We start from the raw sequence: 17,418 nt of genomic DNA on the forward strand, positions 1-17,418 counted from the left end.
TCACATAGTGGTTATTATTTCATTTTCAATTCACCAATTATTTGATATAATATCATCATATATCATTTTATTATCAATTGCGAATATACAGGGTATTTATTTAAATCAGTCACCACGGTAAATACAGGTTATAGTTGAAATAGTAACATTTTTTACAGTGTGCTCAGTCAGGATGGCCGAGCGGTCTAAGGCGCTACGTTCAGGTCGTAGTCTCCCCTGGAGGCGTGGGTTCGAATCCCACTTCTGACAAAGTCATTTTCGAATGTTGTACAGTATTAAACACTACCGAAAGAGTGCACCACATTTCCAGTTTACCACAAGTATTTGGATATCGATTATGGAGGACGAGACCTGACTTATATATATATACTGTATATATATAAAAAAATAGATACAGAAATAAATAAATAAATACAGGAATAAATAAATGCTTTACATTTATTTCTACATTTCTGTTCACTTACATTTATTTATTTCTGTGTCCATATGTTAATGACGGCTGCGCGACATACACAAACGAGTGACTAGTGACTTTACACCAGACTGCTGGTAATTGTTGGAGATTAACCCATGTTTTTAGGATTGTTAAGTAGTTTTAACTTATCTACAGTTTGGCACTGTTCGGCTTGATTTCTGTCCACACCTCTCCGGAGTACAGCCTCCTACTCCACAGACTACAGCAGCAGGGTCTGTGATGCCACCCGCGATCGGCGGTGCTGTCCCTAAATACACCAGACTCCTCTGTTAAATATAGAGATTTCCCTGGTAGTGGTTGGAGATTAACCCACGTTTTTAGGATTGTTAAGTAGTTTTAAAGTGATCTACAAAGAGTAGAGCCGGTGGAAATACGCCAATAGTCTGCTAATGTGTTGGAGTAAACCTTTTGTTTTTCAGTGGTTGAGTGTTGACCCCGAATGGAAAAGAGGGCAGCATTGTAGGTGACTGATAGTTAGAGTCTTATGGCGCATTTCCATAAGACTCTGCTCCTTGGCCTGCATATCATGTGTTTGCTCACTGGTGTGGGGCACAAATTAAACTACTGAACTCCACACTCTTCAAACGTGCGATTTGGCAAGGACAAACTTCATGGTTGAAACACTTCTGTGTGAAAGGCTTGTCTGGAATTTGAACCCAGAATCTTACCACTAGTCCAAAGAAATACGGAACTTCCTTAATCTCTCTTCAATCTCTTTATTGCTCAGGACTAACCATTTGAACCATCAGGCGTCTTTAACTTCACATTCAGTGTAGATCTTTCATTCAAGAGACCCATTGATCATGGTTCACAGGTTCAAAGAGTTTACTACTTTATATATGCAATACCACCACAATCACAAAGAACATGAATTAGTAAGGACGACATGTATAGTTGAAATAGTGCCGTGAAGGGCTTGTCCAGGATTTAAGTGTGAGACTTCTTGCGCCCAAACCGAGACCCATATCCATAGGCCAACAAAACTTGGCGACATAGACCGGAAGCTCCAATTAACGCTGCGTTTGTGTGTGTATCTGCGTCATTACCTCGTTTATGAAACCCTAAAGTTTCAGAACAAACAGTTCAGCCACTGCTGAGAAAATAGGGTTTAATTGTTTTCCTGGGCTCCGCGAAGCGGATCGGCACTTCCGTATGTTAATGTTGTCATCAGAAATCCTCACCACTCCTCTCACCACCGTAGCGCCTCCTGGTGCGGGCACTAGTCCGGGCACATCCGGTTGCGTACATTCAACCGCAGAAGAAGAAGAACTACTCTCGTTGTAGCTGCTGAGATGCAGAGCATCCACCGTGCCAGAGGGGGAGCTGTGTATCTGAGAGCTGGCCTACCAATTACGTCACTTCCAGGTACCTGGCCAATCACAGGACAGTGGGAAAGCTCTCGTTGGCTGGCCAATCACAACACAGTCCACGTTCTGGGGGTGTGATTTTGGTCTGAAACAGCGCGGCTGACGAGAGCGTCAGTGAGGAGATATTTTGATCGGCTCGTTTGCAGCGACTAGGAGGTTTTTAACCATGAAAACAAGTTAATATATGTAAGTAGACCTCCATAACTAACATATATGTGTGATACAAGCATTCATTGTCACCTTTAACTGTACTGGAGAGCTCACAGTGGTTCCATGGTGTAATGGTAAGCACTCTGGACTTTGAATCCAGTGATCCGAGTTCAAATCTCGGTGGAACCTGTCTTTGAGCAATCCTGAATATGGCTCAGGTCAAAGGGAGTAGCAAAAAAAACTCATAGTGTTTAGCCCCTGTAGGCTGGATGCATGTCAAGAGGGTCATTCTGTTGAACAATGCAGGTCGTTCACACTCTGACCCACTTTAATGTTGTTAGTTTCACCTGTGTTGTGAATGGGGATCGTTAGGGTCACCTGAGAGACACATCAGAGAATAAGTCTAAAATCTATCTAGATTCTCACCAGAAATAAATAAATAAATAGAGGAATAAATAAAGCAGAGCCATATCCGCATCCTCACTGTAGCAACACATACAAACACACGCACACAAACGCAACCAAATAAAACAACAGTTGTACAACATGACAGGACCGAGCGGCAGCCTCTTTCTCTCTCTCTCACACACACGCACACACACAAACACTGCTTTTTTCCCCTCAAGGACACTGATATGTGTCATCACTCCCATGCAAAAAATAAAAAAATAATATATATATATATAATTTAAATTTTTTTTTATTGCTCTTGGGGCAGGGCCCCTGGTGGTCACGGGGCCCTAAGCAGCCGTTTAGTTCGCTTATGCCTTGGGTCAGCTCTGTTATTAGTTTCACCTGAGTCAAGTTGTGAAGTGAATGAGGGCACGTCATAGAATAACCTCACTTTTGTGTTGTTTTCTGGTGTTTTAAGGTTAAGTAGAGGGAAATGCTTTCCCAGAGAAACGAGAAGTATCAACTTGTGGCTAATGTGCTGGACTCTAAAGGCACAGAGATTCAACTTAGACCACTTGTTAAATGCTGTCTCTTAATTAGAACAGTGGTGACCAATTAGTTTGTGACTATCAACGTGTTTTGTTTTGTTTTTTTCTTTAAATTATTATTAATTCATTCATCATTAGCAAATGTGAATTCACCGAATGTGTCTGGACATTATGAGGAGAAATACAATATTTTTTACAGTGTGCTCAGTCAGGATGGCCGAGCGGTCTAAGGCGCTACGTTCAGGTCGTAGTCTCCCCTGGAGGCGTGGGTTCGAATCCCACTTCTGACAGTAAATGTTTTCATCCACAAATTTCTGATGTACCATAAATAATAGGCATTGATGTTACCTGTCGTGTGAAATGATTCTCCCATTGTGGAATGTGTTCTTGAAAAGACTCAAGATATTGCTCAACTCAGGGGAAACTGAGGTTGGGAAGCACCATTTTTCAAAAAATAATACCAATATTCTAGTAATACAAAGCTAAATGCAAATCGGTGAAGTATTCCTTTAAGGTTAGGCACTTATTTGTGATGGCTAAGGTACTATGCATATAGGATGTGTCCCCATAAGATATAAAACACATGTGCGTGTGAGTACTTGTATTTACACGTTTTTGAGGTCCAAAATAAGGTACAAACCTATCTATGTGGGGACAATATATGTGGGGCCCCACAACTTTAAATTGTTAAGACCTGGTTTTAGGGTTAGAGTTAAGGTTTGAGTACATTATGAATATGATGTGTCCTCACTAAGGTGTAAAAACAAGTTTGTGTGTGTGTGTGTGAGTGAGCGAGCGAGAGAGCGACAGAGAGAGAGAGAAGGGGTGTGTGTGTGTGTGTGTGTGTGTGTGTGGGGTGAGTGCAGCAGCAGCAGCTTGTCAGACAGACGTCGGCCCACACCTCCAGTCCCATCTACCGTCTCCTCTATTCTTCCACATCTCCACTTCATTTCCACTCTCTTCTCCCTGGTTTGCCTCCTCCTCCTCCTCCTCCTCTAGCCTTCGCTGCGGAGCCGCTCCGAAAGAAATGTCCGCCAGACCGGGATTTTACCGGCAGGAGCTGAACAAGACTGTGTGGGAGGTTCCGGAGAGATACCAGAACCTGACGCCGGTGGGCTCCGGAGCCTATGGATCAGTGTGGTGAGTACGTGTGTGTGTGTGTGTGTGGGGAGAGAGAGGGGCGAGGCTGCTCCGCCACAACATTTACCGATCACTGGTGATGATGCATCAACGCACGGGTGTCTGCTGTGTCCGGATGAATCAGACTGTATTAACTGATCACGGGCGTTTTAATCTCGTCATTGTCGTCACTCGCAGGTCTATTGTCAGACTGTTGACTCAGTGGCTCTGCATCGACTGGTTTGGGTTTGGAAATATAAATACATTCAATGTGATTCTGTGTATGTGTGGCTGATGTCAGACCGGCAGACAGACAGGCAGGCAGACAGACACAGCTTTCACCCACTGAACTATACGTGTTGCAGGAAATTGCAGAATGCAAGTGCAGGAATTTCCACGCACACACACACACAGAGACGGGCTTCTGACTTAAGAGGACATTACATTGACTTACATTCATTTCCTGGAGAGTGGGGACATACTCTAACCTTAACCATACCTTATCCTGGTCTAACCTTAACCTTAACTCTAACCTCATCCTAACCATACAGCAGGTCTTTACCTTAAAATGTAATCATTTACATTATGGGGGCTTGCTTCCCCACAAACAGATCTCGGTCCCTTCAACATGAGTAATATCTGAGACACACACACACACACACACAAAGCAGTGGCTGGAGTTGCCAGATATTGAATGACTTCAACAATAATTTTCAATTTTCCCCACATTATTTACAGCTGTTGTCATTGTTTACCATAATGCACATCTACAGTCGGTGGATGCACCACGATGGACACTGCATACACACCTGCACAGTTGGGCGTCCACGCTCCCTCCTCTCTGTACGCCCCTCTGTGAGGACGATGCTACACACACACACACATGCACATCCACCTCGCAACAGGCACTTCTTGCTTTGATTTTAGACAGATCAGTGTGGACAGATGGTGGGATGCCTGTTGCCATGGTGATAGTAACCTCCACCACCAAATGTCAGTATTCATTACATTGTTATTACCAGGGTGATGGTTACCTTCAGGAGACATGGAGTGTTTGGTTAACACAGGTAATTAAAGCTGCAGTGCGTAACTGTATGCTGGCAATACTATCAGACCTGACCCCCAGAGGGAGGGTTTGTGTGTATACACTGGCAGTGGTGTTTTTTTTTTTACAAATCAATGTTGCTAGGTAACATGACATCTAGACTAGGATCATAATTGTGTAAATTCATCTGACAATGAATGTAACAGACATTTGTTTATAATAACAGTTTTGCACTACAGCTTTAAGAGCGAATACACTTTGTGCCATGATGTTATCATCCAGGTGGAATGGTGCCTTCCTAGGAGCCACTTACTGTAGATGGTGATCCATTCCCCTGCACATTAGACTCAGTCTCGAGCTGATGGATGAGCATTTAGCATTTCCACCGGGTTGTACAATTTGGAAAAGATGCAACATCCAATCCCATCCAATGTGGACAGATTTACAATGGATGTTAGATGTAAACGGCAGTTCAACAACAAAAAACCAATATGAATGACACATGATTTTGTATTACAGTATATGTAGAATAATAGTAGTACTGCTGTACAATCATTATTGTGGTACTAAGTATGGACAAGTATAGACTCCTTAACCACTGAGAAACCACTATGCTTGTCTGTCTTCATCAGTATGCACTCATATTATGGCAAGACAGTGAAGTGGAGCTCATACATTGGCCTGTTTATCTACATCAGTCACTGCCATGTCCTGCGTCCTCAGAGAGGAGGGTTCCTCCCCAACAGCTGACTTACTGTCAAGATGTTAAGTCAGGTACTTTGTGAGTTTACTTCAGCTCCACTTGATGAGTCAAGCTCTTACACGAGTGCATAATAAAGTGTTGCTTCTATTGTAGCTTTAATGCGTCACTCACACCAACGCAAGAGTTAAAAACTCTGTATACGGAGCAGAATCTGGATCGCGACTTTGCCCTCAGCTGAGACAGCACATGGACATTTTTGGAGCTCAGGCCTATTTTCAGCGTACCACAAAAAACTCGCCTTTGCCAAGACAAACAGTTATGCTCCAAGCAACATGGCGTCAACAATCATGGCACATAATCAACAATTTTACGATTACATCCGAGAAACGGTTTGATTCATAAGTTTAATCTGACTGCAGCTTCTCTTTTTTGCTTACAGTCAAACCATTACATGGTGGCACTGCAAACAGGAAGTTGTTGGGGGGTTTTTGGGCATCATATTTGTGAACATCATATAATGGTGAATGCTGGCACTGGTGAAATCCCTCTATGGTGAAAACTCCATCTGAAATTATCCACACGGACAAAAGACATTCCTCCACACACCACCCAGCTCCTGCCCTGCATTGTTAACCCTGATCCCAAGCCATTGTCGCTGACTTTCTCATGGTCAGTAAATGGCTGGGGGATGGGGGGGCCATAGAGTATGACATCTGTATGTGTGCGTTTCCATGATGTGGGGGTTCTAGTCAGTCCCACAGGCTACTTCTTGAGATGTTCCCTAGATCGGTTCTCATCGTTTTTCTCAGAATGCTGCTTCATTTCTTGGCAAAACCCTCTCGAGACTGTGAGCCCCGAGGTCAAGGATCTGACCAGCCTCATATAATCCATTACTGGAAGAGCTGAAGAACTTATATCCTCCCATCAGTCATGGCAGATGTGGAACAGGCAGGAAAAAAAAAAAACCACAAGGTTTTGAAAATAAAGATAGAACAGTCAGTGTATGAGAGGATATTAGTGAGGAATGACTGTGGAGAGACTAAGCACAGATCAAAGAGACACGCAACATAACAAATAAAGCTCGTTTCATAATTTAACACACAGCGCCACTTGAATTTTGATAAGTCATGAGACAAAAGAGGTTGGCAGAATAAACACACCTCACTTCTCTGGTCCAACCTGGACTCACTGTTCTGTCATTCACCACTGGATAATCTCTCTCTCTCATGCTTCTTTCTTGGAGCTGTTTTTAAAACCGGGCCAATTTTGGACAAGTTGAGACTGAACATTGGCTCAAAATCTGCACTACACTGTTCACAGATCAATCACACAGATGTTTGGCACACATTCTGTTGTCTAATGCTGACAAAAGTGTGATGTTGCTGCTTGTCAGGTTTTTTAACGGGAGATTTGATCAACTGGCATGTGATGCTTCATAGAAATTGTGGCGTGATATGACGAGCAGTGCATCTTAAAAATCGTCTTGGAGCTTGTAGGTATAGGCCGAAGTTTGTGTAGCACCGAAACTATTTATTGTTTAAATTAAAACATCTTCTATTTAAAGCTGTAACTTGCGTAACTTTTAATTATAAGAAAACGTCACTTACGGTTCATTCAAACCATTGTCCAATGGGTTCACACAATGCTGATAATCTGTGTTTTGTTCAGTAGAGCTGAGTTTAGATGTGCCGCACACAGGGAGTGATGTCAAGATAAACAGGCAACACAAGTATGACAGAAAACACAAAGAAGCGTCCCGGAAAGGTTTCTGAAGTAAATTCTGCTGCGGAAAAGCAGTTTGACTGGATAAACACTTTCTGTCCCCGCCCAGCCCTGCACTGCCACTGTATACACACAAACGCTCCCTCGGTCAGGTCTGATAGTACTGCTTGACAGAGCCTGTTTTTAGATGAAGGATGTAGCGTACACATAATGCTACATTGTTTCTGTGAACAAAGATCACATAGAGGCTAAGAATAATAACCTCAACAACGGTGAAAATGACCGAAATTGTTCAAATGTTAAAACTGATTATACCGCGTAATTGTGGTAGAAAAATCCCACCACTGGTGTCTAAATTAAAATTAGTAAAAATTAGTCATCTAGAACACACAAGGTTTTATACTATTAAAAAGATAATTAGACCAAAATATAAATAAATGTAACTGCAGATGAATAATGATGAAAAATAATATGGACATGCTAATTACAGATATGGATTCATGTGGTAATTGCCTTCTGATTGGAGTTAATAATAGCTAGAAACTGGGATTGAAAAGTCACTTCCCTCTTTCCACCGTGTATAAATAAAGCATCAAGTAAGAAAAATGAATCATCTCACATTTTATATTAGTACTGGCTTGAAACTGGATCCATCCAAAAAAATACTGAGGCAAAAACTGTAGAGCGAAATCAATGCCTGGGCCGAGCTGTGTGTGTGTGTGTGTGTGTGTGTGTGCAGAGAGCTGCACGGTCAGACCCATGTATGGAAGATGGCAGGGAGGAAGGTATGTGTGAGGCAGTGATGCCTGTTTGATGTCAGATGGAGGAGATGGCGGAAACTGGCTGAAGACCAGAGGGGACATCCGGACTGTCAGCAGGGCGATGATCCACATGGATGCGCCAAAGCATGCAAGAGGGCAGTTTACTCAAGCATGTAATCAATACAGGCAACGTGATATGTCAGAATTTACCAAAACAGGAGATATATTGCACAAACAGCCAGAAACTGCAGGTCAAATCTTCTGCTGACACAAGGTGTTGAAGAGTGGGAAGTGATGGACATTACAGATATTTGTCAGACGTGATGAGGGAGGTTATTGCGTCACTTATGGCAGTGATTGACAAACGTCTCATACCGAGTACCACATGAGAAAGTATGGAGCTCTCAAAGTAGCAGCATTACGGCCAACGTTAAAATACAGTGGTGTAGGTAGGACTTTTGAGATCATGTGCTCTCTCATCCTCCTCTTCCTCACGTACTTCAGACTTTGGCATTGTGAATTATCAAGATAAGAGTGTAATGGTCAAAATTCCTCAACTCCATTCTGATCACATACCCCCATACAGTAGAACAGTATTTCTGATTTTCCTCCAAGTACCACCAGAGGAAGTTTGCGTACCACTGGATGGAACACACACCACAGTTTGAGAACCTTGGACTTATGGTATCCTGTCACCGAAAAACAAGAGAGGATTGACCCTTAAGTGGTTAGAATTCACTCAGGTGTCACAAACTTGTCAGAAGAAATCTGTCTTCACTGTTCACTTCTACATCTAAATTTCCGCTCTTCTTCAGTCACTATTTCACTTCTTCTTCTTGCTCTACGAAATGTCTCAATTCGCAATTCGTTTCCTTCCTGTTTAGCCTGTTCCGCTCTCCGATGACCGTATTGTTGCTGTAGTTAATGCACGTGTTGAAAAGCCTGAAAAAGACACCGGCGGCATCAGGAGCTACGGGGCGGTTGTAGGCACAGTGTTGGATCAGTGTGTGCGTGACATTTACATTTCAAAAGAGGCAGGTGAAATGAAGTGTGGCCCTTTAACAATATCTGACGTCCTCACTTGTCATCTTCCACCACATCCTCTTTCACTCTTTCCATCCTCTCTGTACACTTCCTCCTCTGTCAGTTTGTCATGTCCCTCTAGTCTCAGACATTTATCACGAGCTGGCACAACGTGCAAATGAATATGACATGAATAAATTGGAGCTGTGCTGAGTGTCTGGTAAAATTAGCCTAATTTAGCAACCAGCTAGCTTGAACTAGCATAAAGACTTTGACATTTGCGGAAGTAACTGTAACTATTAATAAGGCATGTGATGTTACGTATAAAAATAAATGTATTTTGACAACTTTTTGAGTGAGTGTGAAGAGCGATAGCATTTGTTTTTTTAGTTTTTTTTAAAGACAGAACCACAGTCACTGTTTCCACCTGTTTTCAGTCTGCTAAGCTAATCGTCTTTGGACAAATTGTCTTGTTACTAGCATGTATGTTGTGATTAGGTGCTCTATTCGACATTGTATGCAGTCAGTTTTCTCTTTACTGTGTTCTAATTGTATTGAACAGTTGCTTTATGTTGACTTCAAAAAGAAACATTATTATAATTTTTTATCATATTTTACTCCATCCGTCTGTAAATGATCAACAGCTTTGTGCCATCTTTCATGTCAACATATCACAATAATGTAAACAATAATTATGGTATGCTGATGTACGTTCCCTAACGTCTTTAAGGTATTTCTTTTTTGCTTTCTCTCTCTCTCTCTCTAGTTCAGCGTACGATGTGGTGTCAAGGCAGAAGGTTGCGGTGAAGAAACTGTCCAGGCCGTTTCAGTCTCTGATCCACAGCCGCCGCTCATACCGGGAACTCAGGCTGCTCAAGCACATGAAACACGAGAATGTTAGTGCTCCAAATAAAAATACCCTGAGACTGACGCAGCTCTCTATATGGTTCCGCTCTGGTATTGATCAGCTCTGCTTGTCTCTGTCTCTGTAGGTAATTGGGCTGCTGGACGTCTTCACACCTGCTGCAACATTAGAGGACTTCAATGAACTGTAGGATTTCTTTTTTTTTTTAATCCCTTGGATGTTTACTACAGCCTACACACATGTCCACGTTTCACCAGAACTGCTAAAATTATGTTATTAAAGGGCATGGTTGTCTGGTTGAAGCGATCCAGGGGGATTTGAGGCTTGTGGAGACGTCTGACAGTTGCCATGGCAACGTCACCATTTACACCCCCCATCCCTCTATCCCTCTTCCCCACTTATGCATACGCTCTCCCTTCTTCCAGCTACCTGGTGACTAACCTGATGGGTGCAGACCTCAACAACATCGTCAAATTTCAGAGGTTGTCAGACGAGCACGTACAGTTCTTAATATACCAGCTCCTTCGCGGACTCAAGGTAATTTACTGCATTGTGAGTCGTGTGCTGCATGTCATACTAAATGCTGCACAGTGCACATTTAGTATGCAAACAGTATACCCTAACGTACCAAACATTCATTCATACATTTCTCTACCTATTGCATAATGATTAATATTTTTTAATATTTTAAACTGATTCGGTGCAGTTGGTAGGATATTTTTTTTTGGCATTGTCAAAAAAAAATCCATAATAACCTTTCAGCATAATATGGATCAAGTGATCTGAGCAATAAATACTTTTCTGAACCTCATTGAGAAATCTTTTTTCTTACTAAACACACTTAAACACTTAAACACACCCTTGGGGTGCCTCAACTCCCCGTGGTGAATCACTGCAGTACTCCACGCTTGGTGTGGACATAGCCTGTCTGCAATCTATTTGTCAGAATTTGGAAACCACAAATCTATGTTGCATGAGTCCACATCAACACGCTCTCCCCGGAGGCTAATATAGTGAACTGCATTTATGATGCCTGTCTTTCTTTAAGTCTGCTCTCTCATGTTTCCTCCCATTGTCCCACCCCCCCCCCCCCCCCCCCTGCTCCACCCTTGTGCCCTTCAAACAGTACATCCATTCAGCGGGATTGATCCACAGAGTGAGTGCCTCCTCTTTTCTCTTCTTGTCATTTTCACCATTAAGTTCAAGAGATTGTTGTCGTGATTCAAAGTAAAAAAAAAAACAACAGACAACCAGTATTTCCTCTGGTTGCTGGCGCTGTTTATTACAGGGGTTTCACGGTGATAGGATATATCATAAGTCCATGGGCCTCAAACTGTGGTGTACGACTAGTGTCAGCTTCCTCTGGTGGTACTTAGAGGAAAATCTTAGAAAATGGAACAAATAACAAAAATGTAAATGTATATACATATATATATATATATATATTTTTACGGTACTTGGTATAAAAAGTTTGATGCTTCTATGTGAGTGTATTTTCAGCTACAGCTACAAACAGATGAGATTCCATCTTTAATCACAATGCTTTACCTACTGCTTCTCCAGGACCTCAAGCCAAGCAATGTTGCAGTGAATGAGGACTGCGAGCTGAGGGTAAGACTAACCTTTAAAGTGAAATGTGCAAACCTCACAGTGGCGTGAGCCCCATCTCTTACAAACACTATACCTGTTGTGCAGATTCTTGACTTTGGCTTGGCCAGACAGACGGATGATGAGATGACGGGGTACGTAGCAACCCGCTGGTATCGAGCGCCGGAGATCATGCTGAACTGGATGCACTACAATCAGAATGGTAAGATTCTGATTCAGCTTCATTTTTACACATTAAACGGCACTGATTAAATGTCAGATGAATGATTCAACCTCTTGATGTCTGTTCCAGTTGATATTTGGTCCGTGGGGTGCATCATGGGAGAGCTACTGAAGGGGAAAGTCCTTTTTCCTGGCACTGACTGTATCCTCTATTAGCATGGCATAGCTTCAACCTTCCATTACTGCTTTAAAATGCCCTGTGGCTGCAGATTCCTTTTAGATTTGCATCACAATTCGAGGCCTTTCTGAAAGGGAGGTGCATCAACAGGGACAACTGGGGGGTGGAATAGGGGGGGGGATGAAAAGGGCTGACTTATCCCAGATGTTGCCTGTCTGTCTTTGCGTGTCGTGCTCTGTCAAGAGACCAGTGGAATCTCGACTGTGTTCAGAACGTACATTTTCCGTCTGGGCTGATGGATGAGCCTAACCCTGCAGGTTGATGACTTTTTTCACAAATCTCGATTGGCCCCTTGACTCCTCAACCCTCTTCAGATATTGACCAGCTGAAGCGAATCATGGAGGTGGTGGGGACTCCGACACCCGAGCTGTTAAAGAAGATCTGCTCTGAACATGTAAGGGAGGGGAGCGTGAATAGAGGCAGCGCTGGGGAAACGGCGGTTAAAACAAGAATGTGGTTAAGTCCATTCTTAATTGTAGTTTGGGGAGAGGATAACAAAATGCTTTAAAGGGAATGAGGGTTAGGAATGTAGTTATGTTTAGGCATAAGAAAGAGTTTCTCAAGATTCTCGCCATTAATTACACACTGATGCGGTGTTAAAGGTCAAAAACCTTGGGTGTCTTCATATCACCATTAAATCCATGAAAACACACCTTTAAAATACAATAATAATCTAGTCTAGACCCTAGTTCTGCTGCTTGACCTACATCCATTTCCATCAAAAATGGTTAGTATTATATGTAAAAAATAACAAAACAAATGGAATTTTAGGGGAAATATGCTCTTCATCCAACATAATTCAAGAAGGACATTCATTTTTGGACTAAGTAATCATTCCACAGACATGACTATGGATTGAATAGTCAATATGTGAGAGTTGGGGCGATTGATCACTGACGGATGCACTACCGTCACATACCACGGGTTGAAAGCTGATTTCTGTTTCCAGGCACAGAAGTACATCCAGTCTCTGCCCTTCATGCCCCAGCAGGACCTGGAAAAGATCTTCAGAGGAGCAAATCCACTAGGTGGGTGCGGCTCTTCAGATTGGATTATCAGACTCTTAAATTCAATTTTGAGGCTTATTAACAGAGGCTGTTCAACCTCGAGTTGCTCTCTCTGTGTGTGTTGTAAGTTCGGAATCCACGCTGTACTTGATCCTTTTGGTTTATACTTGTTTTCCGCTCATGTCGCGGCCCTCTTACACCAGTCTCCCTGTTTCTGTTCTTCGCTGACAGCCGTCGATCTTTTGAAGCGTATGCTGGTTCTAGACTGCGACGGGAGGATTTCGGCCTGCGAGGCTCTGTCCCACCCCTATTTCGCACAGTACCACGATCCAGACGACGAGCCAGAGGCACCGCTGTACGACCAGACGCTGGAGAGCAAAGACCGAACTCTAGAAGAATGGAAAGGTAAAGCTTTAATTTGAAGGTAACACAATAAGTAGATGGTTTAATGTCATACGGTAACACCGGGTCCTTGAATATTTCTTTTATGGACGTTGTTAGTGCTGCACTTCTTGATTTGCACAGGAAGGAGTTCACGTGAGGGAGTATACTGAGTTTTAACTTACATTAGTGTTGCAAGAATGCTGACTTCACCGCCAAAGGAACATGAGATATTCATAGATGACCCTTTGCAACATCAAATTTGATGACTTTTTATTCCAGCAGCAGGGACTTTAATGGTTTGTGAAACGCCCCGGATATTATGTGTCATGGTGGATAATTCTGCATCGTTTGCATCTTAGCCGTGACAGTTTCAGAGTAGGTATAATAGCGCTGTTTACACTGAAACCAGACACACTTTAGTATTCACAACCCAAGGCTACCCTCATAGACGTTTGAATAGGGGAACTTGAAGTGAACAGTATTCAGTTGCTTGCAATATGCAGTTAATATGCAATTATCTTGTGTTTTAACACAATGACAAAAGGGGTACTTTCACTATTCCGACACATTATCCCAACTCCTAACATTGCTGATGTCCCACTTGATCCTTCACATTTTCTCCGTATAGAGTTGGTATTTGAAGAAGTGAACAGCTTCAAAGCACCTGGCAGTAAAACCGATAGCCTTCAGGCGGAGCAGTGAGCCTCGTCCTGTTCTGCCTCAACCTCCCCCTCCACCCCCCCCCCCCCCCCAGAGAAGGACCACGTACAAAGTGAGCGGGAGAAAGACTGTGGCACCACCTGCTCAGTGTGACTATGTTTGACTGCCTGTCTTGAGTTCGTCTGAGCAGCAGGGAAGGACGGCCTCCACAGGATCCGATGCACACGTCACAATTACAAGAAGTCTTGCATCTCTCCAGTGCAAATTCACCCCCACCCCCCCCCCTCCATGTTTTTACTTCGCAAGGGCAAAATGAGGAACTGTTCGGCTCTTTCAGGGATCGCAGACGATGCGGGGGATTCATATGAGGCAGCAGCTTTAAGGAAGTGGACTGTGTTTACGCGGTGTCGGGAGCAAAGAAGACGACGACGACGACGAAAAAATGCACACTAGAGTTTCCAAAGCACTTCAGTCCACATTATAACAAATGCCACAAGGAGTCATATATGGAATTCACTTTTTTAAAGGCTTGCTGCGATGTCGTGTCATGCCACAGAAACACTTTACAGCCTGCACTGTCCTGCATGATGTCTGTGCAATTTATTACTGCAGAATATTACTGGTACTGTCCTATAACCACATAAACTGCTTACTGCATCTGCTGCACTGGTATTAAAGCACTATGAGGGTCAGAGACGGACGCATCACCAGGAACGTGTGCCACTTTTAACGTGTCTACCCATCATTTCTGCACAGGAACCATTGTTATATAGAAACAGAAACTGTTATTTCTTGCCTGCAGAATAATAAAACACCAACTGTGCTATTAATTAGCAAGGTTGCTGATTTAAGCCAAAGCTGGGGACAGAGTGACTGTGCTGCAGGTCTGTGTTTACACTTGTAATGCACACGTTGAGCTGATGGCTTTGGCACCGCACCATCAGGTTTACATAGTTCTCTGTCGTGTCTTTTTCACCGCCATGAATTGCGTTTACAATACGTCTGTGGGAAACAGTTTACAGAATCTCTCATACACAGGTCGTAGCTCTGTCCAAGCGATGACTGGACAAATGCTTTGACTGAGGTTTTGACATAGGGCAGCCACGTATGATTTCCTCGCCTTCTTCTCAGTGTTCATACTGTTATGCCTGAGCATCGTAAAGGAAACCAACCACATTGTCATTACTGACCGCAGTATGAAAGGATCAATGGTTTCATTTACCTCATTTAAAAGTATTTCAGTGCTGCTGCAGTGCAGTTTCCTGTTTATTGCAGTGACGTTTGTATATGCAGCTTGATCTTAATGCATAGACAGATTATTACCCACTGTAACTGAGGTATTCATCTTGCAGCAGACTGGAGTTGTTGTTGTTGTTTTTTCTTTTGGCAAACCTTTTGCTGAGGTGGAAATAATCAGGTTATGTTCAAACACAGAGTCAGTGAGAGTGAAGGTCAAGAGCTCAAACTCCTCCAGTGTGGTTCTCACACAACTTCTGTGTCAAAGTTAAAATCTAGGGTTAAATGCATTCTACCACATGCAGCACTTAAACTGTCAGCTTCTATTTGGACCGGCGCTACAACAACGAAAGACACCAAATGTCATCTAAAGGGTTTAGGCAGAAACAGACATGCAATAAACAACAGAACAAGAGGTTTTTAAGGAGATAAACAGGTTATAAATCTGGGGCAGACATGAATCTGGTTCACCACCAGGCAGCTGCAGACATCATATTTAAAGCTGAACTGTTCACCACCAGTTGGATGTTTTCTCAGCCTATCTGAAACAAACAGTGTCAAGTATGAAGAGATGTATGAGCAGCAGTCCTATTTAATGTTCAGTATAAGTGTCACCTGACTTGCGTATACTTTCTCTATTGGCTTAATGGCCTTAAGGCATGCGGGAGCGGCTCATTTAGCGATACATCTCTCGCATCCATCCATCTTCTACCGCTTTATACTCCACATGAGGGTCGCGGGGGGCGCTGTGCTAATCTCAGCTGACATAGGGGTACAGGTCGCATATATATACTAATTATATGTAATTTCTTATGCAAATAACATCACCGTTGCCACTGCACACACTGGTGCCCTTAGTAAGTCACCTGCCAAGTTTAAAGCCTACCAAATGACACCTTAGACAGTTATGTGAAGAACAGAACTCCTACATCCTCCAGCACCTGTTCAAAGTTCCCTTGCATTTCTTACCCAACACACTGGTGCCCTTAGTAAGTCACCTGCCAAGACCCATCTCTTGCGTTTCTTATCCAGACACTGTCTTATCTATCTCCATTCATTCCTCCATGGTAGATGGGGGCGGAAGTAGCTTGTTTAGCGCTTAATATCTGTTGCATTTATACAGACACTTGACGCATTTCTGGTCCAAACGCTACCAATGTCAGCACTGCACACACCGGGACCCTAAGTACAGTAAATCAATGATTAACAGACAGATTGACAGGCAGACGCACCTTGAATCAAAAGAGAGATGTAGTTGCTGTCAGTGAAATACAAGCCAGAAAGCTTTTTTTACCCACTTAAACATCAATTTTAACGAACTTGCATTAGGTGTGGAACAACGAAGCAGAGCCAGAACCCCAGCGAAGGAGGAGAAAAGAGACAAAATCACTTACAGCTGCTTTAACTCAACAGATCTGATTATTTCTACCTCAGAAAAGCAGGAAACATCTGAAACATAATTTGTTTTGTATCATTTTAGAGAGACACGAGTGAGAAGTAAGTATTTTTCGCAGTAAACGTTCACACTGAAGTGGTCCGTGTAGCCTCCCGTGCTCGTCGCCTGCCATCACTGGGTGCAAAATGTTCAATTTGCAGTCCAAAGGAGTTGAAACCGTCTTAGTCAGTGCGTGTTAGAGCTCTGAATGTAAAAGTGTTCCGTGCTAATGTGGATGTTGTACATGTGATGGATCTGAATAACCAACCCGCAAGCTGAATGTATATGTATACTGTGTGTAAGTATGTGACAAACGTGTCTTTTGAGTACACGGTGGCATGTGATTCCGCTGTAGCCACAGGTTCCAAATAACTAACGTGAGTGTCAGCGCTTGGTTTTTTTCAGACATGTCGGATTGTTTCCTTTTTCATTATCCGTGGGTAAGATGACTTGGCAAATCATGGCTTCAACCGAATAAACACCATCATTTCTGTTTTTTTTGTATGTGTCTTTTTTT

At 42.9% G+C, this 17,418-nt stretch overlaps 1 protein-coding gene and 3 non-coding genes across 4 annotated transcripts; all 4 read left to right on the plus strand.

The window, feature by feature from the left end:
• Positions 1–166: 166 nt before the first annotated feature.
• Positions 167–249, plus strand: trnal-cag (transfer RNA leucine (anticodon CAG)). The gene has a single exon. It is a non-coding gene; the product is annotated as a tRNA-Leu (tRNA).
• A 1,860-nt stretch (positions 250–2,109) lies between these two features.
• Positions 2,110–2,181, plus strand: trnaq-uug (transfer RNA glutamine (anticodon UUG)). Its single transcript has one exon. It is a non-coding gene; the product is annotated as a tRNA-Gln (tRNA).
• Positions 2,182–3,140: 959 nt separating this feature from the next.
• On the plus strand, positions 3,141–3,223 carry trnal-cag (transfer RNA leucine (anticodon CAG)). The gene has a single exon. It is a non-coding gene; the product is annotated as a tRNA-Leu (tRNA).
• A 567-nt stretch (positions 3,224–3,790) lies between these two features.
• Positions 3,791–15,018, plus strand: LOC131456568 (mitogen-activated protein kinase 11-like). Its single transcript, XM_058625013.1, has 12 exons — positions 3,791–4,073; positions 10,073–10,202; positions 10,299–10,357; positions 10,597–10,708; positions 11,298–11,327; positions 11,735–11,782; positions 11,867–11,981; positions 12,072–12,143; positions 12,494–12,573; positions 13,129–13,207; positions 13,418–13,591; positions 14,199–15,018. The coding sequence occupies exons 1-12, from the start codon at positions 3,961–3,963 to the stop codon at positions 14,270–14,272; spliced, it is 1,086 nt and encodes a 361-aa protein (XP_058480996.1). The 5' UTR covers positions 3,791–3,960; the 3' UTR covers positions 14,273–15,018.
• Positions 15,019–17,418: the final 2,400 nt, after the last annotated feature.

The sequence above is a fragment of the Solea solea genome, chromosome 3, assembly GCF_958295425.1.
Source record: "Solea solea chromosome 3, fSolSol10.1, whole genome shotgun sequence".
Taxonomy (NCBI): domain Eukaryota; kingdom Metazoa; phylum Chordata; class Actinopteri; order Pleuronectiformes; family Soleidae; genus Solea; species Solea solea.